Below are 27315 nucleotides of genomic sequence, written 5' to 3'. Positions count from 1 at the left end.
ATGCAAATGTATATCGAATAGGCAATCTCCAATTAGCTATAGTTGAACTACACACACACACCATACACACACGCCAACTAAAAATTTACATGCTATTTTATATAAATTTAAACGGAATTCATAAATGTAAAAAAAAAATAAAAAAAATCAGAAAAAAATACCTAAACTAATTTTTGTACCAAGCAACGAACAAATTGATTGTAAAACTTAAATGTACTATTTAATAAATAAAAAAGAAGTAAATGTACCTAATTTAAGTTGATCAATATTGAAAAAAAACTAACTGCAATCCAAACTAAATTTTTTTTCTTGCAAAATGAAGTTTTTCTTTATGAAAATGTGAATAGTCCATCTTTTCTATTTTGAATTATGTATGGGCCTAAAATCAAGACAAAGCTATCAGATCTGGGGCCTTCAAATCTTAATCTATTATTTTTCAGCTCAAATTTATTTAAGGTCTCCAATGCAAACTTTAGTTGGACTCAGCCGAATTCATCAAGACTTCGGAATACCATTTATTTAACAAACTAACATTTAATAAAAATAAAAAACAATTTTAACACATTTATAAATAATATAAAATTTGTAAATATATTTTCTTAATGGCTCGTTCATGTAATGCGCGTTGAGCAGTTGCGATAGTGCGTAAATTTGCTGTCGCTGCTGTCCAGGCTGTTGGCGCTGTCGCTGCTCTGCTGTCGATTGAATTTGATGGCTGGGTAGACCTCCTCCCATTGGGATTCGCTGCGACTGAGCACACCACGCCGGCTAGGAGTCGTAAAGGCGTCCTCCTGCTGGCCACTCGGCTGCCTTTGACTGGCTTTCATGGTGTTGGCGCGTGTCGCTGCGTTGGGCAAAGGATTGTTGAGCATCTGCGTCACACTCTTGGACAGGCGAATGGACTGTATGCGATTGTAGCCACTGCCTGTGGGCTTATAGCGCTCCAGCTTGGACGTGAGCCGTGCCATCTCAGTGCTCATCCACTCGGGTGCTCGCATGCTGACTCGTCAAGCTCTGTAAACGTTCTAAACGGAGTGAGCAACGAACGCGTTGCTTTTATAGCCCCACAACGGCTTGAAGGTGATATAACTGGAGGGCATTGGCACATAATCGATACACCTTGGCCGATGGCATTGCATAAAGCTGAACTGCAGGGCTTGACAAGTCAAACAGATTTGCCAGAGGCTTGCACAAAAAGAACCTTGCAACTGACCTATTAACTAAGCATTGGCCGAGCAGGTGTAACAAAAAGTTGAATAAGAGGCGTACCCCGGCCTTGTACGGCTCGTTAGTAACCGCAGCTGAATTGCAGTCAGTTAAAATGTGTTCTATGGGTCGCAATAGACCCTCAGGGAGAACAACCAGCATTATTTATATAGATAACATTTAATTAAAACTAACAGGACAAGAAGATGAATAGGTATGTAGCACATATTAAAATCAAAACAGAACAGGCTATAAAATTCGAATTACTTTGGATAGTGGTACAAGTATTTTCGCCTTTTGGTCAACAAGATATGCTATGTACAAAAGCTAAGCGAAATATCTTAGGAGACCTTGCAATTGTCATCGTGCAAGTGATCCCCGTCGAGCTGCACATCATCCTCGGATGTGGAAAAGACCCCGCCCTGCAGAACTTTATTGACAGCTGCGCGGGCCAAGTAGCCGGTGGTCTCCGAATAGGGCAGCGAATAGAAGGCGGTCAGATCTTCCTGCTTGTTGGGCTGGCTCTGGGCCTGGCCCTGCTGCTCCGACGACTGGGGCTGTTTCTGTATGTTGTTGTCCTTGCAGTACATGGCAAAGGCCTCGGCAATGATGCCATCCAAATCAAGCGCCTGCTTGAAATGCAGCTCGGGATTGCTAAAAGGAAGAAATATTAGATTTATGTCTTTAATTTCAATTTCTTAGGATTTGTTTTACCGATTCAGTATGGTGGCCACAATGCAAAGCAGCTCCACGGTTATCTGCCGCCGTTCGGGCCGATCGATACAGATTAGTGTCTCTTCCACAAGCAAATTGAACGTCAGTTCGCCTCGACTCATGCTCGTCAGTGTGGGTGTGGCAGGCAGATGATGTCCCTGCGTTAGAATGCCCTGTGGAGTGCGCTGCAGAATCTCCCAGATCTTGTTGTAGAAGTGCTTAGGCACACGGCACAGGCAACCCTCCAGCTGGCGGCGCTGCAGCGTGGTGAGCCTACAAGGGAATTCATAGAGCTTATGTAGGACACTTGAAATATTCTTCATGCAATTTACATACTTTTCTTCGACAGCCCACTCGCTGACTGTGAGCACCTTCTGCAGCAGAATGCGCACCTGGAAAGGCGACAGATTGTCCACATCGATGCTCTGCTGGCCAGAGATTTGCAGATAGATGCGCATGGCCTCTAGCACCCAGCCAATGCGTATTTTCAAGATGCCACGAAACATGGACGGATTGGTGGCAATCAGACGACCGCAATAGAGAACCACCTCCTGCTGCAGCACAGCCTGGATGACATCATAGGGCTGCACACTAGTGTACATCACATTCTGAATTTCCGCTGGGGTCATCGGCTTATCGAAGACCGTTTCCTTCTGGCCGATGATGCCAACGGTCAGCTCCTTGCCATTCACCAGCACAGTGGTGATAAACGGACTGATGGAGTCCACAATATGGTGCAATAACGAGGAACAGTAGCGCACAGCGCGCCAATATCGCAGCGAGCCAGCGCGATGATAGAGCTGCGTCAAGGCCGTGCTCACATTGAGGCCGTTCACCTCGAAGTGGGGGCCCTCGCGGTTGAGCAGAATGCCCCACAGCTGGCACAGGCAGTAGATGGACTCGGTGCTGCGCAAAGCATTTATGATATCCGGCGTGGGTTTGCTGTCGAAATGCTAGGCAAGAATCCAAAAATTAATCTGGACAGTTGAGGATTAGAGACGGGTTCCACTTACTGCTACGGAGATCTTCTCCTCCACATAGGTGAGTGCCTTGGGCACATCTGTAAGCGACTGATAGCCTATATACTCGTGATTGATTTGCGAAAAGGCATTCTCGTTGTCTGTCAGATCGTTTTGGTTCATGAAGTCCAAGTGCTCAATGCACGAGCTGCTGATGAGATTCTGTAGTCGGCCGATGCGCACCTTCATGCCGTCGCAGTAGCCCTTCTTCAGCATGGCCAGCAGATCCAGCATCTCCTTGAACTGCGGATCGCGCATATGCTCCTCGCGTATCAGCAGGCAAACAGTGGGCCGGCCCGACAGACGCCAATACTTGCCCACGAATTGCAGCTCTGTTTTGATGTCGTCAATCAACAGGGCCATATCGCGGTACAGATAGAAGTCCGACACCTCAAAGATGAGCGGATAGCAGAGCACGGTCATGCCGCAGATGCGATAGACCTTGCTGGTGCCGAGCGAGCCAACGGGACGCGAGGGGCGACCCGAGAGGCCGACCTTGTGATTGACGCCCAGATGCTGATAGACCTTGATTAGCTCCGTTGAGCTCCAGATTTGCACGGGCTCCACCTGTAAGCGAGGAAGCGAGAAATTAGTTATAAACTTGAAGTGGAAGAACTGTACTCACTCACCTCATGAGGGGTTTGCGTTTGTATGCCATAGGTGGCCATCATGGCCTGCAGGCGCATCGACTCAGCGATGAGCACGATTTGCACCACTAGATCTGTGGCGGTGCCCTGCAAGCATCGAAAACAGTTAGAAAAGCTGACAGACTCCACTGCATGCCAATAATAAGAAGTTAGACAATGCATAGAGCCAATTCTTTACATGAAGGTGTAAAAAATTATGCTAGCCAAATGCCAAAATGCAGAAAAACAATTAGCATAACAATCATAAAAGAGACACAGAGAGTGAAAGGGAGCGGGGGAGTGGGATGGCTGAGGAGCTGGGAAAGGTGTGGAGCATACAGGACAAAAGGTGTTGATGACTTCAAACATGCTACGGACAAAGACACTAAAAGAGAAAATGTGAAACAAAATTGAAAAGAAAAATGTACAAGGAACATACAAAATTAATTACAAAAAGGTTTTCGAACAATTTATAGTACATTGTTTTAAATTAAAAAAGACATTGATATACACAAAAAAAATCAATTATTGTAATTATTAAGTGAGAATAATTTTTGAATTTTATACAAGGCTGCAAATCAATTTGAAAACTTCAATTGCTTAGATTATAAGCGAAATAAATGATTTATTAAATAGTTGATATAATATTTATTTTTTTATTATATAATTTTTTTTTTTTAACCGTTTATCAGTCGTTTTACTCATAACTTTACAATCTTTTATTTTTTTTTTTTTTAACTTTTACTTATTATTTAGAATTTGCAGCCCTGTTTTATTGAATTAAATAAATATCACAGACAATTAAAGATGGTGAAACCGAAATTTAGGAAATTCTTTGCCATTTGAACTGCCAATTTGTTGCCTAGACAACGCGCAATGAGACAATTGAGAGCCCGCTGATATTATTTGAGCCACAAATTACCTGCGGGGTATCCAATATTAGCGGTACGCGTCGATTCTATTTAATTTTGGTTCGTGATGGTATTTTTTAGTAGAAAAATAAATCATTTAACAAGGGCTTTTAATAGGTTAACAAACTATTTTCATGATCGCATTCAAGCGAAAGTAGCGCAAACTGTTTTTCTAGTCTTGTGGAAGCGCCCCCCGCAAAACAAACAAATTAGTTAAAAATTATTTAAAAAAAAAAATCAACTTCAATCTATTTAGTTGCTTGCTTTTTTGGGTTAAGTACATAACGGTTAGGGAACAAGAAGCCAAACTGAATACTACGTAGACGGGTCGATGCCCAAGATTAGGTGAACCATTACTTACAGTGCCCGGTTTAGCCTATGCATTTATGTAGTAGAAGAAGAGCGTGTGTAGGAACAAAATATGCAGTAGATTGATTTTTTTTTTTTTTTTTTTTGTTTTTTTTTTTTTTATAGATAAGAACAGAGTACCGAAAAGAGTAAAGAAAAAACTTGTTTGATTTAGATACAAATAAGCAGAGGAGGGTAAATAATGTCACTATATACAATTAACACAGCCACAAATTAAAAATTATTATTTCTTTATTATATTTTACATGAAATAGCTAATAGGCATAAGTATTTTGAGTTTGTATGTGTGTATGTATATGTGCATCCCAGTAGGAAATGCGGGGCTAGGATCTATAACAGAATTACTGTACTAAACAAGCCTGGAGACTTGAAAAACAAAATAAAAGGAAAGTACCTTATATAAGTCCTGACGACTCTGTGAAAAAGTGCTGAATAAAACTTTGTTTTATGTTAATGAAATTATTGATCTAGAATTTGAATAAATAAATTTTGGATTAGTTTTTCAAAATTTGTTTAAAGTTCAGCATTTGAGTAAATTCTTTTCCACCCTATATATGTATCTGCTGTACATTTGATTTTAGTTATTATTATTTTATTTTTTTTTTTTAGCATTTTTTCTTTACTATAAAGTATAAAGTTTCCTTAAGTCGATATGAAGTTCCCCAAAACTGAAATTCCTGCTGGGATGGATCGTTATAATACCGAATATGTACTCTATATACAATGTATATATATACATATGCAGAGTTCGATCAGTGCTTAGTGTGTGTGTGTCGCCAAATATAAGAATTTGGATAAGAATTTTTATTCTAATGTGCAGAAACAACTAAGAAAAAAAGCGCATTAATTTTGTATACATAAAATTTGGATAACATATGTATGTATATAGATCGCTGATGACGTTCTACTTGAGTGCGAGTAATTTGGTAGCATATGGAATTTGTGGGACTACTTACTTTGTGTTTATCATCGAAAGCTTTGCCCTGTTTATAATATTGTATGCCAACCAATAGAAATATTTTAGGGATTGTGGATAGATACGATAAGGTTTTTTGATTTCGTTCGTTTTCGATCGTAGCAGTAGTAGTAATTGTTCGATATGTACGTGGTAGTAAAAAGAATGGACACAATATATATGTATGTGTATGGTATAAGTAGTATTAAATAGCCAATTCAATTACGTAGCCCATAGTAAGGAGATTAAGATAACATTACAAATCAATTCGAATACCAATTAGACAGCGAACGCAGACACACACAGCAGACACACAGTAAAGAGCAGCAGCGGCGGCGCTGGCAGATAGCTGAGCCCCTACTCCCGGGCCAGTGATTGATGCTCGTCGATATATGTGAGAAGTACCCTCTACCCGCTCCGCCATGAACTCACCTGAAATGCGGAGTAGCGACCCGCACGCCGTGGACGATTGTAGCTGGGCAAATAGCGCCTGATGGGGTCCAGCTCGTTAATGTGCAGCAGTCCAGCTGTTAGCAGCTGGGCGATGATGAAGAACGATTGACCCCAGAGGAACAGGGATTGCGAGGGCGCACGCATATAGGAGCCCTCGCCGTCGGGGGCATAGTACATGGTCACGACGGGATCTCCGTTGGCGTCGGTGTGCAGGCAGCGGCGCAAATCATTTTGGTACTCCTCAATCTGCTCATTGTTGTTCTTGAAGACGCCGTCGATGATCATGGTTATGAAGAACAGTGGCCATTCGCACTCAAGACCCTCGAACTCCTTCAGCTCGCCAGGCTGATAATAGCGTCGCGTCTTGTCCTCTGCTTTGCTGAGGAAGCCGTCGCGGGTAAAGCGCTTGAAGCCCATTTTGCTACGCAGGCGATTGACGACATTCTGCTTGGTCTGCTCCACGAGGCGATCTTCGTGTGAGGCAAAGGCTGGGAAAGACAGTGTCAACAACAGCGAAGCATCCACGCCCTGAAAAAGGGAGAGGTCTTAGAAGGGCTGAGATGCACAGTAATAGATGAATATATTGCCTTGGAGCTAGATTCACGCGGCAGCATCGTCTCGAAGATGCTGCGATTGCGATTGTGTGCATCAATATCCACGTAGACGACGCTCCAGGAGGCGCCCTTCTCGCCAAACAAATTGCAGCCGTTGATGGCCTCCAAAGCGGACTTGGCCATGCCTGAAATAAAGATGATTAGAAACGATCCATATTTTAATTTGAATGTAATAGTACCTATGGAGGAGGCATGTATCTCTGGTGTGCCATTGTTGTACTTGGAGCCGCGCTCCCACATGCCAAAGTCGGGCGTACGATACGCGCGCTCCACATAGTAAACCAGATTCTGCACAAAGGCCACCTCATCGTGCGTGTATATGATCTGCAGTCCCGATGTGATCATCTGCACCAGAAACAGCAAATACAAGGAGACCTGCAATGGAGAGGAATCCCGGTTAGTTGAGCCCGTAGGAAGTGCTGCATTCGCTACTCACACAATCGATTTGCAAGTGATTGTAGAACTCATCGGGATATATCTTCTCGCCCGTGTGCAGTTGGAATTTGCTGTGCAGCGCATGCTGATTGGACTGACGCTGCTTAAAGAGCTCCACGCGCGCCGCCTGCTTCACCCAGCACTCCAGAATGCCGCGCATGCACTTGACTGTGCTCTGGCCAAGCTCGTAGGACTTGCCGCGATCATCGTCAATGCGCCTGTACGCCTGATACAAGCTCCATACTGCCGCTGCACAGTAGACACTGTCCCGTACCGAACCCACGACTTGGTCGGTGCTCATCACCGGAAACAGGCCAGTGATGGGACTCTGGTAGCGCAGCAGTTGGCGTTTAACTAAAGGTGGCAGAATGGTAAAAATATCCAAATTAATACAAGACTGAGACGGGCTAAGAAATATATATTTTTAAATCAGGCGACAATATACCCACCTTCATTTATAAGGCATTCAAATTACAGCACGCAAATAAATAAATGTAGTGTGTGTAACTGACTTTGTCTCAAGCACATACACACTTAGATACGCTCCATCGAATCAATCATGCAGGAGCGAAATATGAATGTAGCAAAGCCTTTGGCTGCTTAGAAGTGCTTCTCTTGCTCAAAGGGGAAGAATGTGTGCGTTGCTACTATCGCTCACGTATATGGAGAGAGCAAGCAAGCTTATATGGTAGGCCCTCGACTGGGTGAAATTCCGAGTCGGAGTCTTTTAATAGTGGGAGTGCGCTCAGCTCGCTCTAACTACTAGCATAAGTGCAGAGAGTAAGCAACAGTAAGCATGTTTTGACATCTCGCTCTACAGGAGAGGAAAGATCAAGCGAGTGAGAGTGCTATATGAAATTAGCATTGCTGCACAACAACAAATTTGTTTTCAATGTATTGCCGATGGTTATACTCATCATATACTCGCTATCATAAATAAATTAGAGTTTAGCCAAGTGTCAATGGCTTTAGCACGCATGCCGCAGCAGCATGTTTTGAGACTTTGTTTACAAATGTAAATAAACAAACCGCTTATATGCCGTAGCGATCGGAGAGAGAGAAAGAGAACGAGATAGCATACAGACAGAGGGAGAGCAACAAATCGCAGACGCTGGCTAAACAGCTGCCGTTATTTAGGGGCAAACATTGCGAACTGTTTATAAATAGAACGCGCTGCGTCGTATCGTGTCAGCAAATTGAAGCTAAATTGGCTGCCCTACACAGACGCCGCCAAGGTTATATAAAACGAATGCAGCTCAATAGAGAATGATGCTTCCGTTTGATTTTTGCTAATTACCGATGCCATAGTAAATGTCCAGCTGCTTGACCGTGTCCTCATAGTTGATGGTCTTCAGAAATTGATCCAGATTGATGTCCTCCAAGCTATTGTGTCTGCCACTTGTCGATATACCACTGTTTGTGGTGCCTCCTCCAGCTGCGCTCCCGCCAGGTGTTGTAACTAATACGCCGAGTCTGTAGGGCGAATTTCCATGCGGCTTGTTAACGAATTTATTGAAAATATTATATTTCATTGGAATGCTTACGATTTCGGCACATTACGCATTGTAGTTGGCTGCAATTAAACGCCTTCTCTGGCTTTAATTGCCAGCTTTAATTAAAAGTGTATACGCAGAAGAAAAAGTATACCCTTCAAGAAGTCAAATGTGATTTGCAATGAGACCAGCTGCTCGCACAGACACATGCGCGCATTTCACAAGGTGGCAGCATGGGCACTCAATCTTTTCATGCATGTGTGACGTCAGAGTGTGTAATGATGTTGTAATGCTCATGAAACCACTTTAAGGAATTTGTAATTAATGTATTTGGGGATTGCATATTAAAGAGCTATGTATGTGTGTAATATTTAAGTCTAGTCGCTCCTACCACTCAGTCTATTTCGAAATTCACTGTGCGCGCGTAACCTTGTATTTTCCCATTATTATGCGTAATGTGGCCACCCTGTCTCTTGAACAGCTGTTACGAACAGCTGCTGGTTTCAAGCAGGTTTTTCTTGTGCCTCTCTTTTTCGTCTTGGCATGTAGCACCTTTTTGATGGACGGGCGCGACGGCTGCTGTCGTTGGAATTAACTAAATCATAATCATCATCTATCAGCCGAACAAGTGAGATCATCTGCCCATTGTTGGCCATGAAATGCAGCCGCTGATGTGAAATGTGAAGAGCTGCAAGTAGAAATCTCAGTCAACGAAACGAATGTACTTAAAATAGTCTTGTAAGGATGCTGACACTGCTAATACTCTTCAATGCGCTCCAGCTGAGCCAGATACTTGCCCAAAGCAATTCGGATGTGGTGAAGCTGCCCAATTTGCCATCCGATCATCTCATACGCTACCTCAACACCTTTCCCAAGCTCAAAAAACAAGTGGAAGAAATTCGCGTGGAGTCACGCGCCTGCTGGGGACATGAGCGGAATTGCAGCGCCGAGGCGCGCTTCCAGACGCCTCACTGTCCCGGTGAACATACCGGCTGGGTGCAGAGCAAGGAGGCACAGGTGCAGACCTTCTACTACCAAGCGGACTTCGGCTTCATCCAGCAGCAACTGTCGGAGCTGACGCCTCAATGCATGCCCAAGTATCTGTCGGACTCCTCGCTGGAGTGCACGCGCTACCTCCGCTTCTGTCGTGGTCGCAACTTACTCATCGATCTCCGCGATCTGCCGCAGCGCAAGGAGCGCATCCGATACCACATGGACGTGCTGAAGCCTGGCCAGATTTTGGGCCACTGCGAGCTGAATCGCACGCGTCTCCAAGGCGAAATGGAACACATAGGCTCGGCGCTGCAGTCGTGGGCGCCGGAGCTGCGCTACTTCGATGTTCTGCCCCAGCCGGTGCTGGAGAGCGGAGCCTGCGACCTGGTCGTCAACACGCCCACCTTCATCATGAAGATCGACGCCACCTACAACATGTATCACCATTTCTGCGACTTCTTCAATCTGTATGCCTCGCTCTTTGTCAACCAGTCCCATCCGGCTGCATTCAACACAGATGTGCAGATTCTCATATGGGAAACATATCCGTATGATTCACCTTTCCGGGACACGTTCAAGGCTTTCACCCAGCGCCCCATTTGGACGCTGAACGAGGTGCAGGGCAAACGGATTTGCTTCCGCAATGTTGTTTTGCCGCTGCTGCCGCGCATGATCTTTGGCCTGTTCTATAATACGCCCATTGTGAGTAGTTAGTGGTGCAGTAAAATCTTATCTTAATCCTTATCTCTTATCTTGCTCCACAGATTCAGGGTTGCTCCAACAGCGGACTCTTTCGCGCTTTCTCTGAGTTCATTTTGCATCGTCTGCAGATTCCCTACAGGCCGCCGCCTGTAAGGAAGCTGCGCATCACTTATCTATCTCGTCGCACAAAGTACAGGCAGGTGCTGAATGAGCAGGAGTTGCTTGCCAGGCTTGAAGCCAATGAGGATTACGAAGTACAGCGCGTCTCTTACGAACGGTAAATTATAGATATACTCTTTCAGTTCTATGTATCATTTAACTATATTCGTACAGCCTCTCCTTTGTTGACCAATTGGAGATTACAAGAAATTCGGACATGCTCATTGGCATGCATGGCGCTGGGCTGACGCATTTGCTTTTTCTGCCCAATTGGGCTTGTCTGTTCGAGCTGTACAACTGCGAGGATCCCAACTGCTACAAGGATCTGGCACGCTTGCGTGGCGTACACTATGTCACCTGGGAGCATCGCGATCTGGTTTATCCACAGGACGAGGGTCATCATCCGGATGGCGGTGCTCATGCCAAATTCACCAATTATCGCTTTGACGCGGATGAGTTTGAGCGCCTGGTGGCTCAAGCAGCCACGGCGGTGCGTGCCCATAAGGATTACCAGCAGGCAACAGCAGCACTAGCACAGCATGATGAGCTTTAGTTTAATCTTAACGCCTTGTGATTTGTTTGACCAATGCATTTATTTGTTTGTAAAAGTAAACTGACTATCGATATGTCACATTTGAAATTCGATAACATTTCGATTGTGGCGGCAGTTTTTATATGTCATCTGATGAGGGCTGCAACGACTGCAAATCACAAATATCTGTTTTTGCGAACAATGCGATTAATAAGTTTAGTTTTAAATGAGAATATATAATTGATACAACATGAATATCGATTGTCTTTAATTAAGAAATTTTATAATAGAAAATTAATTGTTTGGAAATTATAGTTCTTTGGTAAATTCGCGCCCCTGTGGCAACGTCTGCAAATCATCTGTGTTTTGTTTATACGCGTTTGCAAAAACAATTGGAAGTTGATGTAAACTATCTTAAAGACCGGCTACTTACACTATATTTGGCTTATTATGGATCATCAGGAAGCCACAATCGATCACTACGATGCCTGTGTTACAGCAGATAAATGTCTGCTATCAGCGCCGCTTCACATCTTCCAAAGCTACATGGAGCAAGCTGTCTGCAGTTCGCTGGATATTGAAACGGTGCGAAAGGGCCCATCCTACTGTCCCTGGGCTATTCTACGAGCCAGTTTAAGTGTTCTGCCGATAATATTGCCTACGTTGCTGGGTCTCACATTATCGCAACTGCTATGTCAACACTTGTCACAGCGGTCTCTGCGCCGTTTCCTTCTGGAATTCCTTCTGATTACCCTGCCCACCGTCTGCAGCAATACAGTGGCCAATTCCTATAATAACCACTACTGCATAGTGGTTGCAACATTAATCACCCTGCTGCTCTTGCGCTGTGGAGCTTGGCGAGGAGCTGCAGCCAAACACTGCTACGAGGTTGGAAAGAAGCCAGCGGCGATAACCCTGCTGCGGGCAACGTCTTACATCTGCACTGGCTGCGCCATCTTGGCTGTAGACTTCAAAGCCTTTCCCATTGAGTGGCGCAAGAGTCGTGAGTATGGCGCCTCCCTAATGGACGTCGGGATAGGCATGTTCGTCATGTCGATGGGCGTGGTCTCGCAGCGTGCCCACAACTGGGCTGACATGCGGCGCGTGCTGAAGGTTGTGTTGCCCCTGTTGATGCTTGGCTTGGCACGCACTGTGGTCATCACGCTGATCAGCTACCACCAGGACGAGCATGAGTACGGCACACATTTGAATGCCTTCTTTACGCTGGGCCTCACCAAGCTGCTGGCCAGCCTCTGCAGTCTGCTCGCACGCTCCGACAAGCAGCTGTTGCCACTGTCACTGGGTGAGTCGTCGCTTAGCTAGAAGCTCTGACTAAACTAATCGATATCATTTACAGCCATTCTTATGCTCCACGAGCTGTTCTTGCAGCAGGGGCTCGCAGCGTATGTCATGTCATCAGCCAACCGGAGTAGTTTCCTAAGCGCAAATCGCGAGGGTCTAAGCGCATTGCCTGGCTGCATCTCGCTCTATCTGCTCAGCGTCTGGGGCGGCAGGTGGTACAAGGCCATGGATAAGCTTAGCTACGAGCAGTTCCTAACCAAGCTGCGCAAAATCCTGCTGGTAACAGCTGTGACCTGGCTGTTAGCCTTCGCCTGCGTCTTTCTCTTCGGCATAGCACGTGTCACCTTCAACGCGGGCTATGTCTTCTGGCTGTTCGGCATTGGCACGCTGCTGCTGCTGCTCTGCTCGTTTCTGTTCGAGTTGTGCTTGATGGCGCCGACGGAGAAGCTGACGCCCTTGCCCGCCCTTGTGGAGACCATCAATATGAATGGCCTCACATATTTTATGCTCTGCAACTTCCTGACGGGCCTCGTCAACCTAACGCTGAATCCGGCCAAGCGCAGCAGCGGCGAGTGTGTGGCCATCCTAATGCTCTACATGCTGGCCAGCACGGGCATGGTCTATGTGCTGTTTCGCAAGGGCATTCGCATTGCCTAAGCTGTCGTGATAACTACCTGCATATGACGATAATGAAGTTCTCTTTATTTTTTAAGTATTTACTAAGCACCAAATTCAATTACGTATTATACATTTATAAAAATTGTTATAGCTAAATTGCAAGTTTGTTTTTGTTGTATTGTAACATAAAATAAGTAAAAGTGTTTTCGTTGGGGCTGCTCGACGAGAAGATACCTCGTACTCGGCGTGGTACTCTTGCTTTACTTATATACTGGCTTTCTAATGTATTTGGAATATTTGAATTTAAAAATTGTTTAATTTTTATATTAAGTCCATCTTAATATTAAATACATATTTTGAAATATTATAATACATAAATAAATATAACCATTCACAATTTACTTTATATATTTTAAATATCCACTCGAACTTCCACTAAAATATTTATAAACACATATTTTTATAAAAAATTACCCGTGTATAACGGTAAAATATGCAAAGTCTATTTGCCACACAGAAATTTCGAATATCCAATGCAGAAGCATGTAGCTCTAGCAATTCGACAGCGACTCGAAGGGCATGACCTGTCCGTTGGGCGTGACCAGAAAGAGTATGACTGGTTCCTTGTCGCCCGACATGCTGCATGAGTCCGGCTCCTTGGCGGAGTTCTTGTACACCTCGTAGATGTGACAGCCGTTCTCGGAGCGCACCAGACGCGTCCACAGCCACTTCTTGCCCAGGTGCTGCAGATTGGCGGACAGCTTGGACTTGAGCCGAGTATAGGCGATCGAGGCCTTTGACAGCGACAGCTTCATGCGATCCGATAGGCTGATGGAGTCGGCACTCCGCCGACGATTATCGCCAGCGGGATGTGCAAAGTCGACGTGCGGCGTGCGCGGCCCGGCAGAGCAGCCAGTGGATTGGCCCACAGAGCTCTTAGACTTCAGGCTGGACGACTTGGACTTGCAGTTGCCCGTCAACTTGGCGCCGGCAAGCTTGCTCAAGCTGCTGGATGTGCTGCACTTGGACATTTGGCCCGAGGTGCAGGTGACCGAGGTGCAGCTACTCTTGGCGCAAACAGGCGGCGGAGATCTGCATGGAGGGTTGCCTGCGGGCGGAGGAGTGTAGGAAGTGAAGCCTATTAGAGCAAGACTTTGTGATCAAGATTAAAGGAGGGTTCACTGTATTACGGTATGTATAGCCATTAAAATATGCGAGGTCTGTTCAAAAAGTATCGCTACGGCTGAAGACGAATGAGCGTGACGGAGAAGGAGGAGGAGAACAAATATAACTGTTGTTTAGAAAGATAAAAATAAATGATTTTTCTTAAAAGCCTCGAAGATTCGCATCGCTCTATAATATCTAAATGGAGATTACTTCATAATCTCTACAAGAGATATGGAATATTCGATATTTTTTGAACAGACCTCGCAGAGCCAAGGTCTGGCCCACGCCTAATACCCAGCAAATGGCAGATTTTGGTGGCGCCAAAGAAGTAGAGTATGCGATCCAATATCGTCATGATGATCTCATCCGGGTATGGAGTGAGTGCATTCGTGAGCGAGCACTGACCCACGCGCCGGCCACAGCAGCTGACGTCGAGCGGCGCAGCTCCGCACGTTCGGCAGGGGTCCTTCCGCACCTGGCAGCAGCAGCAGCTCATCTCTTCCTTGGTTCGATTGCAGCTCAGTTCTAGAAAATGGAATTTTATTCAAAACTTGTCTGAAATGTGTATTTGAGTGTTACTACGTAGACTATTATATATAAACCCTGTATATATATATATATATATATATTTATCGGTGTGGCATACGTATTCCTCGGTCCGTTAATGTCCACTTTGCCACTCGCGTTGGCAGATGTCAGAGGTGCGATATCCGGCTTAGCGCGGCTGCCTCTTGCCTGGGCGTCGCAAAAGATAAGATTTCTATTAAGGAAATGACAGAAATTGCGCGCATTGTGTCCACGGGCGATGCTGACGATGATGCTGTGGATGGCGAAGAAGAAGAAGACGACGAAGCAGAAGAAGGTCCTTTCTTGCCCGATGGAGCAGGGCAGGATATTTAATTTAATGACGCAAACAAAGCAACAGTCGAGCATAGGCAGGTCAAAGGCGAGCCAAGTCGAGTGGGGCTGGGTGAATGGGGCGTAAATGACCAGCGAATGGGCTGCGTAGAGGGTATATGCTGGGTATATTGACTAAGGCGGCGAGTTGAACGCAGCCTTGGTTGAGTAAAGAAATGAGAGATATTAGAGAAAATAGAAAAATAAATAAATAAAAAGAAAATATTGTATTTAATATTATTTTTAAATATATATGTAAGTCATAAAGACAATAAATATGTATAAGCGACTATTGGGAATATTTTCCATAATATTTAAAAATATATACTTAAAATATATAATTAATTTTTTTTTTTATCGTATATTCTTTAGAATTCTATAAAATTTCATATCAAATGAAAAGTTCTTGGAATTTTCGTATTATTTTTTGTATATACATATATATTTTTGTATACTTAAAATAAATTCTGAATTATTTTTAACATTTTAATATTTTTTAAATTAATAGAACTTATAGAATATAGAATAGAATTTGAAACTATTTTTAAATTTTAACATATGTATTTTCAAATTTTAATTTTTGCTACTAACCTTAACCACACACCTAAGCAAGAGCATTTGAAATTCGTTGTTTTTCCTAGTCTATCCAATCTATGATGATTTCTTTTTCCTTCTTCTCGATTGTTCGTGCAATCTAATTACAGCAACAGTTTCCGCTGCTGGGATGCGCCTTTGGCTGCCAGCTTCGGCTCAACTTGATGCGCTTTTAATGTGATATCCTTCGCACAGGACGTAGGTCGCAGGACGCAGGACGTGAAGCATTTGCTAGCTGTACCTTATCTGATTTTGGCCACACAAATGCAATTTCCTGCAATCGCAACCCTTTTAGCTACACCACATAGAGTTAATAGTTGGGAGTCAACCAAATCCATCAAGAGAGGGGAGTGTGAGAGGAAGGGGGCGGGGCGTGTGCCGTGTAATTGATGTTGCATGTGACTGAAGGTGGGGCAAAGGGGGCGCGCGCCAGCTACACCTGTGCCCAACGCTGCTAAGGGGCGTTGCCTTTGTCATACGCTTTTTGATGACAGATTATTTTCATTAGCCAAAAAAAAAAAAAAAAAAAAAATAAAAATAAAAAAGACGACGACGTTGTCCATTTGCCTCGCACGTGGCTCAGATGAAATAAAGGAATATAGGAAATATGCACGTACAAATTATGTGAAACGTTAATTATTACGTATTTTCAGGTTCTGTTAAACATACCAGCCAAATCATGTTGACAACAAATCGGAATGTTGCAGTGGGGTGTAACTGACTGCATAATACTTGTGCCAGGTTAAAGAACAGTTACATCCCTTATGGCATGATTCGTGAAGATGATTCCTGTTACCTAACTGCCGAATTCTCGATTCAATACTTTGCAGGTTATATTTTTATCTGATTGGCCCCGCCTTCAAGATTCGTATATATAGATAATTATCGTTAAATCAATGGACCAACTCAACTATCCAATGCTAGCTTGAAAATACATAGTTTTACCCATTGCATCAAGCCAATATACTCCTCTTCCGACAGCGTGAACGAGTATAGAGAGAAGAAGAAGCATCTATCTCCTCTACCAGCTGCCAATTTGCTGACTTTGCAGTACACAACATATACATATATACATATGTATGTATATATAGACTGCAAATCGGATTTCATTCAGATTGCTTTTACAAAAAAAAAAAAAAGAAAGAAAAACTCGGCAAATAAATAGAAATGTGTGTATGCATATGCATAAATAAAGCCCATATGTGTGTGTGTGTGTGTGTGTATGGTTGGGCATCTCAATCACTGTGAAGAGGCTTAGTGCAGACCCTGGGGAAATCGCTTAAGCCGTTCATAATGAGCATTATGACTGGCTGCTCCCTCTGCCTGCCTCCTCTGCCAGCCCCCTCTGCCTATCCTACCCGACATGAAGTCTTTTTTCCGCTCTCTCATTTGGCTTGGCCAGCCAACCAAATGGCATTGAAATTTGCAAAAATAACAAACAGCGCTGAGAAAACCAGGCAGCAAATGGCAAAGGATATTTTAAAGGTTTGCAATTTGGAATGATAATAAATTGTTTGCATTGACATATTAATTGTCTTCTCATTTCCTCATTGATTTCAAAGAGCTGCAAATGCTTTGGAGCTTCTGCTTCTATTTCATAGTCGGCTGGACTTTTCTTATCATTATTTTATGTATATATATTTCTGTTCTTATTTTATTTATATATTGGCTGTTTTCACTTGATTTAATTTTGCTTTTATTTGTTTTTATTTAACTTTTTTCTATTTAGATAATGATTTCTTTTATTTATTTATCTATTTGTTTTGTTATATTTGCTTTGCTTGACTTTATTATTTAACTTAAGGTGCTTTTCTTAGAATGCCGATCGATCTCAACTTGCTTTGTTGATCTGCAGAGCCCATAAAGTATATACATACATTAATTCTTGATCATCGCGACGAGCTGAAACGATTTAGTCCTGTCTGTATGTCTGCCCGCCTGTCCTTATGTTTGAAGATATAAGAGCTGGAGAGATTGTAAAGTTTGTGTGGTAAGTTCGCGTTTGCTTTAAAAATCGATTACCCCGATCAAAAATCTTATCTTATATCAGCTATGAAATTATTTCCCCTACATCATCAAAAAGCTAGAGTCTGTTTATTTTATGGAATCTCGATTTTTGTTAAGTTTTGCTAGTACCCAGCACTGCATCCCAAGCGTGCTTATGCGTGCAAATGAGTTTTCGTATGTAAGCAGAAAAGCGTCTTAGAATTATGGAAATATCAGTTCCTCGAAGGGTTCGGGGAGGGATCTTGTAGTCGAGCAGTGTCGACTCGAGCTTTATTAATTGTTTTTCTTTGTGAACGAATATAAACACTAAAAGAATAACACTATATAGTCTTGTTTCCTTTGGCTCATCTCATTTAATACATTCCAGAAAACATATTCCCTGTATGTTTCTATAACTTACTTTGCATCCATTTCATGCTTGATTTTCTCTTGCAATTTATGTTCTTTTCTTTTGATGTATAGGGCTTCAGAAGCGCCTCAGAGGTGCAGGAGTGAGAGTTTCTGTCCACATGCTGCTTTAACAGCCGCCCAACAACGATTATGGCCATGAATTTGTTTGCTGGCAACAGCTTAGAGCAAACGGAGCCAGACTCATGCCACGATGCAAAACAAAATGCTTATCGAGTGGAATTTTCATCGCAGCTTAAGTGTCATGGCAGCAAAAAGGAAGCAGCGCAGGACAACTGAATAGAATACACAGAGGAGGAGCGAAAGAGATGGAAGGTAACAATAGTTGTTGAATGCTTTTGCAATGCTTTTAGCCAGCAATTGCGCAATTTGTGGAGCAATCAATGCGAAGCCAAAAAAGTGTTGCAGACGCGTCGCCGTCGCCGTTGCTGTTGCCGTTGCCGTTGCCGTTGCAATGGGGCATTCAGCCAGCTCGGCAGGAGTTGAAGGACATGAAGGAGCTGTTGCCAAGCGAACGCAACTCAATTGCGTTGCTGTTAAATCGTGTGGAAGCTGATATGATTATGCGTGTAGCCATAGCAATATGCAGCAATTAGCAGGAGATACATACATATATACATACGTCGACTAAAGAGCATTAAAGCTAGTCCAGAATCAACAGCCAACAGCCAACAGCCAACAGCCAACAATCAACAATCAACAATCGCATTATGTGATTGAGACTCGCCGTAAATGCCAAAACCCCAAACCAAAGTCGGAAGCATTAGCAAGATTAATTCCTTCTTTTTCTGCTCTCAAAATCTCAGATAACGTTATGCATCATTGTGTCAAGGCATTGACAAATCTGGGTAAAAAAAAAAAAAAAAACGGAAGAAGAAGCAGAAGAAAGAAAGCTGAATTGAAACAATTTCGATAGGTCTTGTAGCTGAAATGCGATACCCTAGCACGAGCTAACCCACTTGCCACGCCCACGCCTACGCCTAAGCCGACACTCAGAAGCGAATCATTAAATCGCAAAGTTTGCCGTTCGCATTTTACAACAAAACAAATGTAAGAAGTTTGATAAACCTCGCCAAAAAAATTGACTGAGAAAACATGTAGGTATATTCCAGACGGGCATTACCGACTGCACGATACTCGTAGAAGATTCAGAAATTAGTTGAGTCATAGAGTCCAGGGGGAGTCTGATCTGAGTGAACTCTCCATTTTGAAGTTGCTATAATACAAGACTTTAATAGATTTTTGATTTCGGTTTGATATGCTCAATAATTATTGGAAGTTCTGAGATTAGACTATAGCAAATCAATTGAAATATTCAAGACTTTATGATTTGCCAAGCTTCGTATGCTATATATACAATAAATACTCCTAGTTTTGGATTGTCTATGGAAATTCTAGTCTCATCTCTAGAATTTTATATTTATAGCTTTTACCAATTTATCAAGTCGATAGTTGACATTAAGGCGATATATTTACAATATACAGCACGATAATGTTTTATGTGTATAATTTTTAATGTTTATGCTTTACTTAGCAATATTTGTAGGCATGCTATTCAAAAACCAATATACCTTTTTCCTTTCCAAAACGAGTATAAATACAGAGTGAGAAATAAAAAATGAAATTCGCAATAAAAAGTTTGGGAGACAGGACGTTCGTTGCCCTGCCAAACACACACACACACATAAGCGCACACATATGCACACACTCGCACACAGCCTCCATATGTGTGTGTGTGTGTGCCCCGCTCCGCTGGCGCATTTAATAAAGCCCAAATGGAATGACTTTTTCCATCACTTCTTTTATCTCGCTCTCTCCATCTCTCTCTCTCTCTCTCTCTCTCTCTCTCTCTCTGTCCGTCTGCCTCTCGGTCTTACCACAGCAAAGTCAGCAGCGTAACCGCAACACGTTAACGGTTTCGGTTACGGTTTCAGTTCGTGATTTACAACAACAGCTGAAGGGAACACCCCTCTTGGGGCTCTTTGGGCAACTGGGGTATGCCAGCGTGTGCGCTCATGTGTGAAAAGGTACTTTGTGTATGCGTGTGTGTGTGTGTATTGTTCCGTGCGTGTGCCTGTGTGAGTGCCTTGAAGTCTGCCCGTAAAGCGAGGACATGTTCTTGTAGCTGTTGCATTTGCCGGCGCCTGAACGAATGCAACAAAAACTTGCTAGAAAGTTATGTAAGACATGTGGTGAAGGGGTATGAGATACCCTAGAGATACCCTGTAGCTACCTAACTTAAATAACAGAACATTTAATAGTGAGACATACTGATTGATTTCAATTCGGCTTAATCAAGGAACCTAAATAGGATGTTGAAAATAATAATATAATAGGTCGGTATATTTCTTGTTGAATATTCCATCTAATATTGAGCACAGTTATTGGGTAAACTGTCTATGCACGGTAGGCATTGATCAAGATTAATCAGACTTGGCCTGTCAAATAAATATTTTACAACATAGTCGGAAATTTGAAATTATATAAAATCCTTAAGTTTTAATGAAAATTCTTGATGTAATATTTAGCAGCAGGTACAGTCAGCTACAGTGAACACTAGAACGCACTAGACTCATGACTGCACATTTCCATTTCATTAAATTCATTTAGACAAAGGCGCAAAATCGTTGCCCACGTGCCAAGATAAGCGAGACGGAGAGAGACAGCTAGAGAGAGTGTGAGGGAGAGGGGTTGGCAACTTTGTTGGTTGTCGCAGCAACGTGACCCCCCCAGTTACAAGCTCCGCCCCGTGGCATATTTGAAGTGTTATCAGGCGGACGGCATCGTGCATATATTAAGAGTAGATTGGCTCTGGCATTCATGAGCAGCTAATAGAAATGTCTGGCAGTTAATTTAGCGTCATGAAGTCCTGGCCAACAACCAGAAAGAAAGGAAGAAGTCAGATATGAAAGCAACTTCGGTTGCTATAGAGAGCTCAGGCTGTAGGTGGGGGGCGGGCGAGTGAAAAGAAGGCAGTTTGTAGTTAATTGATTATATAATCTGTACAAGTGTAGAAGTGTATAAAATTGTATTAGAGTCTATTCTTCTTTTCGTTTTTTCTGATTTGCTTCATGGACGACAATAAGTAAGAGGATCGCTGATCTTCCTTCTCAAATATGGCGATGTTCGACTCCAAGTCTCTTACCATATCGCGTAATTTCGAGACATAAATTCGTTTCCCTTCCACGTGCTCGACGGTCTTGTCGAAATCGTGTAGAAGTGCGGTCCTATAGAGCAGTCCGCTCTTCTCGTGCATTTGCGCCTTCTGATCCTTGAGGCGCGAGTGCTCGATCTTCAGAGCGAGCAACTGGTCGCGCAGCTCACTCTGTCTCTCCAACTTTTCATCCAGATCTTCCCTGTGATTCATTAACGTGGCCGAAATCATGCTCGTCTTCTCACGAATGAAGGCCAGCTGATGAACGTGCTTGGTGCAGCGATCGCGCATTCGATTCAACTCGTAGTTCCGTTCTATTAAAAACACATTCAGATAGAGATAGAGAAAGGGAGAGAGAGCATTGAAATACCTTCAACTTTTGTGCCCAGCGCTGTGACATCGCGTTGAGCATTCAAGAACTGATCCATGGTTAACTCCGGCGTAATCTGATCAAATTGACGTTTGCGCTGAGGGGAAGGAAAGAAGTACAGTTAAAAGATCATATAGGAAAGATAGGAGATTGGGTAGAGCATCACACCGAAGATCAGATTGGTTACCTGGGGCAACGCATAGAATATCAAATAGAAGGTCAGATTTAAGATCATCTACAACATATGATATACTAAGTTGACCTAGATGAAATATCAAAAGGAATATCGGATAGATAATCGAATATAAGATCATCTATCAGATTGAGGATCATCTAGAGGAACAGATGGATTAGATAAATGATCGGATGTAAGATCCGTGAGAAGATGAGCTGATTAACCAGCTCATACGATAACGATAAGGATAAAGGAGATAAAACAGTAGATCAAATAGGACACATAGGGGAGATAGGACATTACAAGTTTATATAGATGAGGGTCATAGCTAGAATCATCTGGAACATTAACAGTGGACTCACCTCGATCAGCCTGCCCAGTGTATGCTGCCTGGTGATCAGCCAGAGTCGGCTGTCGCTGACTTCATTGCGTAGGTTTTGCATGCGTCGCAGCTCCTGCTCGACGATGCGGGGCATCACCTCGAAGTCCTTGCGCAGGAGAGTCGTACGAACGCAATTCTCCAGCGAGTCGACGGAGGTCAGCGCGATCTTGCGCACATAGTTGAGATCCATTGTAACGCTGGCCATGTGCACAACGTACTTCTTCTTTGTGTCAGCTGCCTTCTTCTTCAAGTGATCCAGCAAAGTCAGAGCTTCCCTGTGTCGCAAGTACTCTTTTCTCTCCTGCGAGGCGGGCAGGGGATCAAAGCACCTGAGCTGACCGACGCGTCGATAGTAATCGAACATTTTGTTGGTTAAGTCGCTATTGTATTGCTTGGCGCCGAGGCACTCGGATAGCAAGCGATGTACCTCTGCGAGGAGCTTGTGCTTGTCGAGCTTGCTCTGCAGGATCTTGAGGGGATCTACATACTCGGCCGCCTCGACAGCATCGTCGATGAGCCGAAATAGCAAATCGACGCAGACTTGGCGATTGGCGCGCTCGAGGCGCAACTGCTCCAGTTCGGTGTCCGATGCGGCTGGAACGACTTTCAGTGTCGTATCCATTTCGATGAGCATTTCCATGGCGTAGTCCGTAGCGTCTACGACGGGAGGAGGCGGCGCTTCATCCTCTAGGGGAAAGGGCCAATCGAACGAGATGCTCGACGAGGAGGACTGTTCGCTTTCCTCTTCAGACTGAGGCTGCGCCTGCTGTTCTTCACCTGCCGGCTCTTCCTCCTTCTCAGACAGACGTGGCTCCCCGCCCAAGGGATCCACGACCTTGCCTGTGTCCGTCACAGTGGGCGTTTCCTTCTCTGGCTCTTTTTCTTCCGCAGGGGCTTCTTCAGCTTCTTCTGTCTCGGACTCGGTCGTTATATCCGACAGACTGGGAAAATAGAAGTTTTGAAAGAAGTCCCCCTTAAAGGACACCGGACAGGCTCGGCGGGAGTAGTCTTCTTCGTCTGAAGACGACTCCACCGGCGACTTATCCTCCTTCTCTTCATCGTCAATCTCGATCACAGCACCAGAATCGCTAACAGCACCAGTGTCGCCAGCATCAGCAGCATCGTCAGCATCGTCAACATCATCAACATCGTCACCCTCCCCTGCACCGCCCTCGGCATCCACTGAGCTTTTGGACTCTCCCATTGCATCCTGCTCGGTCGAGCTTGGTTGTGGTGCAGATTTCTCAGCCGCCTGGGCATTTTCTTCAGCCATATCTTGGAAGTGACTCTTCAATACAAGATTCGCTTGACGCTTCATTTCGCGCTTCTTCTCCCTTTTCTTCTTCTCGAGCTTCGCGCGAGCTTCATCGTCCAGGTCATCTTCGTCGATCTCCACTTCCATGGTCTGTTCTCCATCAACCTTCGATGCCTCGCCATCTACAGCCTGGGTTGCTTCCTCCGATGCGACATTGTCGCTCGCTGTGGCGCGTCTCATTTCAGAATCCGGTTCTCCGGTAGTTTCGACCGGAGCCTCTGTATTTTCCTCCATTTCAGCTAAAAGCTACGATTTTGCTTCACAACTACTAGAAATCTTTTATTTTTTTTTTGTTGTTTTTGTTTTCGTTAGTAAAAATATTGATGCTTTATTTAATGTTTATAATTGTTTTTCCTGTGCGATGATGTCTGTGTGATATGCTCATATATTATGTTAGCTCCAGGACCTTGACCTGACAGGCCAAGTAAAGCCAAAGCAGAGCCTGCTTCAGTTCCAGCTCAACGATTTTCGAGTAATACTCGAGCAGTACAATGTAGTACTAGGCATATTCGCCCTGTAGCCAATTGTTCTGTCTATAAATGCGATCAAACCTATCGTACCATAGGGTGGGTAAATATTTGAGATGCAGATTGAATAAAGAGTTGTTAATACAGTACCGTCATAATTTATCTGAGTACTTTTGGAAAAACTTGAAGTCGACTACATTTTTGGTTGCCTTTTAACCAGATAAATGGGAAATAATGAAGTTTTCTTAATGCTAAAGTACTTGTTGCCTACTGACATGAACTTTGACATGTACTTTTGTACGCTATGTACGCTGATAAATGATGTGCGTTAACGCCATTTGGTCTTGGTATTTTTATCAATTTTCTCAAACTCTGACCAAATGGAATTCTCTCACATTTCTCACAATAAATGCTGACAGTCAGTCAAACGGGACACAAACTACTCTTGATTGACGTCAAGAAACTGTCGTCAGGCAAAGAATATTTGGCATTGAGACTAAGAATAAAAAAATGATTCTTAATGAGCCGGGGCAGCCCTTGAAGGGCAGGAAGTTGCCCCCTCATCTTTGATACAATCTTGGCTCGGCATTGTCTAATGCATTTCATTGTGTTACCAACTATACGGTTTTTTAGCGCAGGGCAGTGGGTAGGGATGGGGGTCGGGGATGGGTTTGGGGTCGGGGTAGGTTGCTGAGCAACCCCTTTTTGCTAGCTGGCGACGACGTCGACACTCCATTAATTGAAGCTCCTGGATTACGGTAAATTGCATTGTCTCTGCTGCGCAGTGGGCGTCGACTGAAAGGGTGCAAAGAGGGAGGAGGAACAGAGAGGGTGAGAGCGAGGGGTGTGGAATGTGGGCTGCGTAGTCAACGTGGCAGCGCATCAAATTGCGTACAAATCTTTATAATCCCTGATAATTTCGTTAATGGCTTTAATCACTTATGGTGCAGGCAAAGGATTTATAGAGATATTCCAGACAAATTCAGCACGAATTTTCAGTTTCAGTATTTAAAAATTTTCATTTGTGAGCCGAGGGTAAAGTTCGCGCAGCCATTGCAAAATTAAATTGTAGCTCCTCCTATAGCGTATACACTGATAAGGTCGCACACATAGTCTGTGTGTGTGTAACTGTTTACCTAACCTCTCATATCTATATACTCACGCACACCCAATTAGGCAGCTACAATTGTTGCCACCTAGAAACTCAACACAGGCTGAGCGAAACTCAACACACTCGCTGGTGTGGGGAGTAAGGGGAAAGCTCAGGCGCAGACTGAAAGCTGCGCTCGCTGTTTGGCGGCAGCTATAAAAGCGCAGGCGGCGCCATTGGCGCCACACACAAACCACAGCCGCCACGAGGGGGAGTCGCAAGCAGCACCAAGCACCAAGCGCCGAGCACGGAGCACGGAGCACGGAGCACGGAGCACGGAGCACGGAGCAGCGGGCAGCGATGGCTTGGAACGGGCGCGCATTCTGGCAACAGCTTTGCCGTCGGAGCAGCACTACAGGAGACGCCAGCAGCAGCAACAGCAGCAGCGGCTGGAGAAGATGCTCAGTCAAGCAGTTCGCCAGGCCACTGCAGCTGCCAGAGGCCTGGAGCGTGGAGCTGGCCTGTTATCGCAGATATCAGAGGATTTCCTGAACTGCCTCAATTGAGATTTGCTATTCAAAATAAATAAATACTGAACCTAAAGAATATCATAGCAACATCATATCAATTCATATCGATCTAATACTATGATAAGCTGACAATATAATATCTATATAGAGGTATATCATAAAATAAGCAGTACCAGTGATTTTAATACAATAATTAATTTATTATTATATGAATAAATATAAATTATATCAAAATGATAACAAGTGCTTATTTTATGTATAGAGGGATTCACAATTTCAGTTGAAGTGTTATCACTCGAATACTATTCGATTTTTATAATCAGTACAATATTTTGGACTCTGATAATAATAATAATAGTAATAGGAATAATGTAGATGTTGCATTTGCTTTAGAAGCCCATTGGCCATCAAGCAATCAGCAGAGCCCGCAGGGACAATCGATTTCAGAGAACTCCATTCACTAAATCAGAACTCATAGCACGCAGAGCGTAAAGTTTGCGAAATCACCTTTTGTGACTCTAGAAAACTAGACTCTAGAAAAAGCGCATTTCATGGCCAAATCATAATTGTAATCATATTGATAATATGATAATAATATAACATAATGAAACTCTAAAATCAATCCCTGGTTAACTAAATATCAAGTTCAAGTTTATGTCGTATGCCTTACATACAGTCAAGAAGTATCAGAGAGAGAGAGTGAATGAGTCGATAAATATTATCTATATAAGTATAATAAATATAATGTAGGCTTGGTTTCTGAGCATATGCGATCTATCCCTCCCTCTCTCTATGTCTAATGCGAATCATTTGAGCCAAATCTTTCTCAATTCATATGTTCTATTAAACCTCTCTCGCCCTCCCTCTCCGCACCAATTTACATAAATGCTCTACATCAGCCTGCATCAGCCTGCATCAGGTACTCCAGCGGACAAACAAGTAATAAAACCAGCAAAGAGCAAACAATCAGAGCTTATTGAACAACCTTCAAGTCTGGCAAATAGCCCGGGTCTCTGGTCCACCCTAACCCAGGGAGAGAGAGAGAGAGTGCATATAGAATATAGCGCTTAAAAGCAATCAAAAAACTTTGTTGTACGCGTGCAGGCAGCAAAAATTTGCATATGTCAACAAAAACAGGAGCTGGAAAACAATTTATTTATTGCCGAGGCATTTTACAGGAGAAAAGGAGAAGGGGAGAGGGGAGGCTGAGGATGCTCAGGGAGCAGCTGGAGCAGAAGAGATACATTTGCCTGATGATGTGGTGTGGCTCGTTGGAGCTGGGGTAGGCGATAGGTAAATAGCATAGAATTGAAATGTTAATTACATAGCAGAGAGAGGGTGGGGGAGAGAAAAGTAGAGGTAGAGGCAGGGGCAGAGGAAGAGGGCGGCATCTGGCAAACAGTTTAAAATACAGTTCGAGCTGCTTAGACACTGGCTAAGCAAACAGTGAACTGGATTCGTTTGCTCAGCTCTTAATCAGCAGGCAGTTTTTATTGTTAGCCGCTGGCCAAGTTTCGCTAGCTGGAGGTTAAGGCAAACAAATGTGAACTTTATTAACAATTGAGCTGTAGCTGAGGGTTTGTGGCCAGGGAAGTCAGTCTAGCTCTGATCTCGCTCCCTCCCCATCCACTTGATGTTGATGAGGTGTGAATGGCGAA

At 43.8% G+C, this 27315-nt stretch overlaps 6 protein-coding genes across 11 annotated transcripts; 2 read left to right on the top strand and 4 right to left on the bottom strand.

Moving 5' to 3' along the window:
* Nucleotides 1–471: 471 nt before the first annotated feature.
* LOC6575709 lies at nt 472–1273 on the bottom strand. Its single transcript, XM_002001678.4, has one exon. It carries the CDS (start codon nt 996–998, stop codon nt 612–614), a length of 387 nt encoding a protein of 128 aa, XP_002001714.1. The 5' UTR covers nt 999–1273; the 3' UTR covers nt 472–611.
* Nucleotides 1274–1367: 94 nt separating this feature from the next.
* On the bottom strand, nt 1368–8983 carry LOC6575708 (probable phosphorylase b kinase regulatory subunit beta). Of its 6 annotated transcripts, XM_015164770.3 has the most exons (13): nt 8847–8981; nt 8600–8775; nt 7304–7656; nt 7047–7242; nt 6841–6992; nt 6233–6781; nt 5802–5828; nt 4838–4852; nt 3569–3673; nt 2934–3506; nt 2257–2873; nt 1921–2193; nt 1368–1860 (listed from the first exon to the last, which is right to left on the bottom strand). In XM_015164770.3, exons 1-13 carry the CDS (start codon nt 8864–8866, stop codon nt 1548–1550), a joined length of 3369 nt encoding a protein of 1122 aa, XP_015020256.1. In that variant the 5' UTR covers nt 8867–8981; the 3' UTR covers nt 1368–1547. The 6 variants fall into 6 exon arrangements, with proteins under 6 accessions (XP_015020256.1, XP_015020254.1, XP_015020255.1 ...); XM_015164768.3 differs by lacking the exon at nt 4838–4852; XM_015164769.3 differs by lacking the exon at nt 5802–5828.
* A 321-nt stretch (nt 8984–9304) lies between these two features.
* LOC6575707 (EGF domain-specific O-linked N-acetylglucosamine transferase) lies at nt 9305–11289 on the top strand. The gene is made up of 3 exons (XM_002001676.4): nt 9305–10490; nt 10553–10767; nt 10824–11289. Exons 1-3 carry the CDS (start codon nt 9540–9542, stop codon nt 11200–11202), a joined length of 1545 nt encoding a protein of 514 aa, XP_002001712.2. The 5' UTR covers nt 9305–9539; the 3' UTR covers nt 11203–11289.
* Nucleotides 11290–11533: 244 nt separating this feature from the next.
* Nucleotides 11534–13388, top strand: LOC6575706 (uncharacterized protein At4g17910). Its single transcript, XM_002001675.4, has 2 exons — nt 11534–12484; nt 12539–13388. The coding sequence occupies exons 1-2, from the start codon at nt 11632–11634 to the stop codon at nt 13138–13140; spliced, it is 1455 nt and encodes a 484-aa protein (XP_002001711.1). The 5' UTR covers nt 11534–11631; the 3' UTR covers nt 13141–13388.
* A 154-nt stretch (nt 13389–13542) lies between these two features.
* On the bottom strand, nt 13543–14864 carry LOC6575705. The gene is made up of 2 exons (XM_002001674.4): nt 14563–14864; nt 13543–14209 (listed from the first exon to the last, which is right to left on the bottom strand). Exons 1-2 carry the CDS (start codon nt 14762–14764, stop codon nt 13653–13655), a joined length of 759 nt encoding a protein of 252 aa, XP_002001710.2. The 5' UTR covers nt 14765–14864; the 3' UTR covers nt 13543–13652.
* Nucleotides 14865–21150: 6286 nt separating this feature from the next.
* On the bottom strand, nt 21151–23975 carry LOC6575704. The gene is made up of 3 exons (XM_002001673.4): nt 22236–23975; nt 21699–21795; nt 21151–21642 (listed from the first exon to the last, which is right to left on the bottom strand). The coding sequence occupies exons 1-3, from the start codon at nt 23802–23804 to the stop codon at nt 21206–21208; spliced, it is 2103 nt and encodes a 700-aa protein (XP_002001709.1). The 5' UTR covers nt 23805–23975; the 3' UTR covers nt 21151–21205.
* Nucleotides 23976–27315: the final 3340 nt, after the last annotated feature.

This window comes from Drosophila mojavensis, unplaced genomic scaffold (genome assembly GCF_018153725.1).
Source record: "Drosophila mojavensis isolate 15081-1352.22 unplaced genomic scaffold, ASM1815372v1 contig_36, whole genome shotgun sequence".
Taxonomy (NCBI): domain Eukaryota; kingdom Metazoa; phylum Arthropoda; class Insecta; order Diptera; family Drosophilidae; genus Drosophila; species Drosophila mojavensis.
This window is presented reverse-complemented; position numbering and strand designations above follow the sequence as displayed.

Coding starts and splice junctions, on each gene's coding strand:
- LOC6575708 (XM_015164770.3), bottom strand. CDS start 8,866: ATGCGTAATGTGCCGAAATC. Junction 6,782..6,840: donor CGCGTGAATCTAGCTCCAAG/GCAATATATTCA, acceptor TCCCTTTTTCAG/GGCGTGGATGCTTCGCTGTT. Junction 2,874..2,933: donor AGGAGAAGATCTCCGTAGCA/GTAAGTGGAACC, acceptor ATTCTTGCCTAG/CATTTCGACAGCAAACCCAC.
- LOC6575707 (XM_002001676.4), top strand. CDS start 9,540: ATGCTGACACTGCTAATACTCTTCAATGCGCTCCAGCTGAGCCAGATA. Junction 10,491..10,552: donor TGTTCTATAATACGCCCATT/GTGAGTAGTTAG, acceptor CTTGCTCCACAG/ATTCAGGGTTGCTCCAACAG. Junction 10,768..10,823: donor CAGCGCGTCTCTTACGAACG/GTAAATTATAGA, acceptor ATATTCGTACAG/CCTCTCCTTTGTTGACCAAT.
- LOC6575706 (XM_002001675.4), top strand. CDS start 11,632: ATGGATCATCAGGAAGCCACAATCGATCACTACGATGCCTGTGTTACA. Junction 12,485..12,538: donor GCTGTTGCCACTGTCACTGG/GTGAGTCGTCGC, acceptor TATCATTTACAG/CCATTCTTATGCTCCACGAG.
- LOC6575709 (XM_002001678.4), bottom strand. CDS start 998: ATGCGAGCACCCGAGTGGATGAGCACTGAGATGGCACGGCTCACGTCC.
- LOC6575704 (XM_002001673.4), bottom strand. CDS start 23,804: ATGGAGGAAAATACAGAGGCTCCGGTCGAAACTACCGGAGAACCGGAT. Junction 21,796..22,235: donor CACTGGGCAGGCTGATCGAG/GTGAGTCCACTG, acceptor CCTTCCCCTCAG/CGCAAACGTCAATTTGATCA. Junction 21,643..21,698: donor GCTGGGCACAAAAGTTGAAG/GTATTTCAATGC, acceptor TGTTTTTAATAG/AACGGAACTACGAGTTGAAT.
- LOC6575705 (XM_002001674.4), bottom strand. CDS start 14,764: ATGAGCTGCTGCTGCTGCCAGGTGCGGAAGGACCCCTGCCGAACGTGC. Junction 14,210..14,562: donor CAAAATCTGCCATTTGCTGG/GTATTAGGCGTG, acceptor CTCCGCCCGCAG/GCAACCCTCCATGCAGATCT.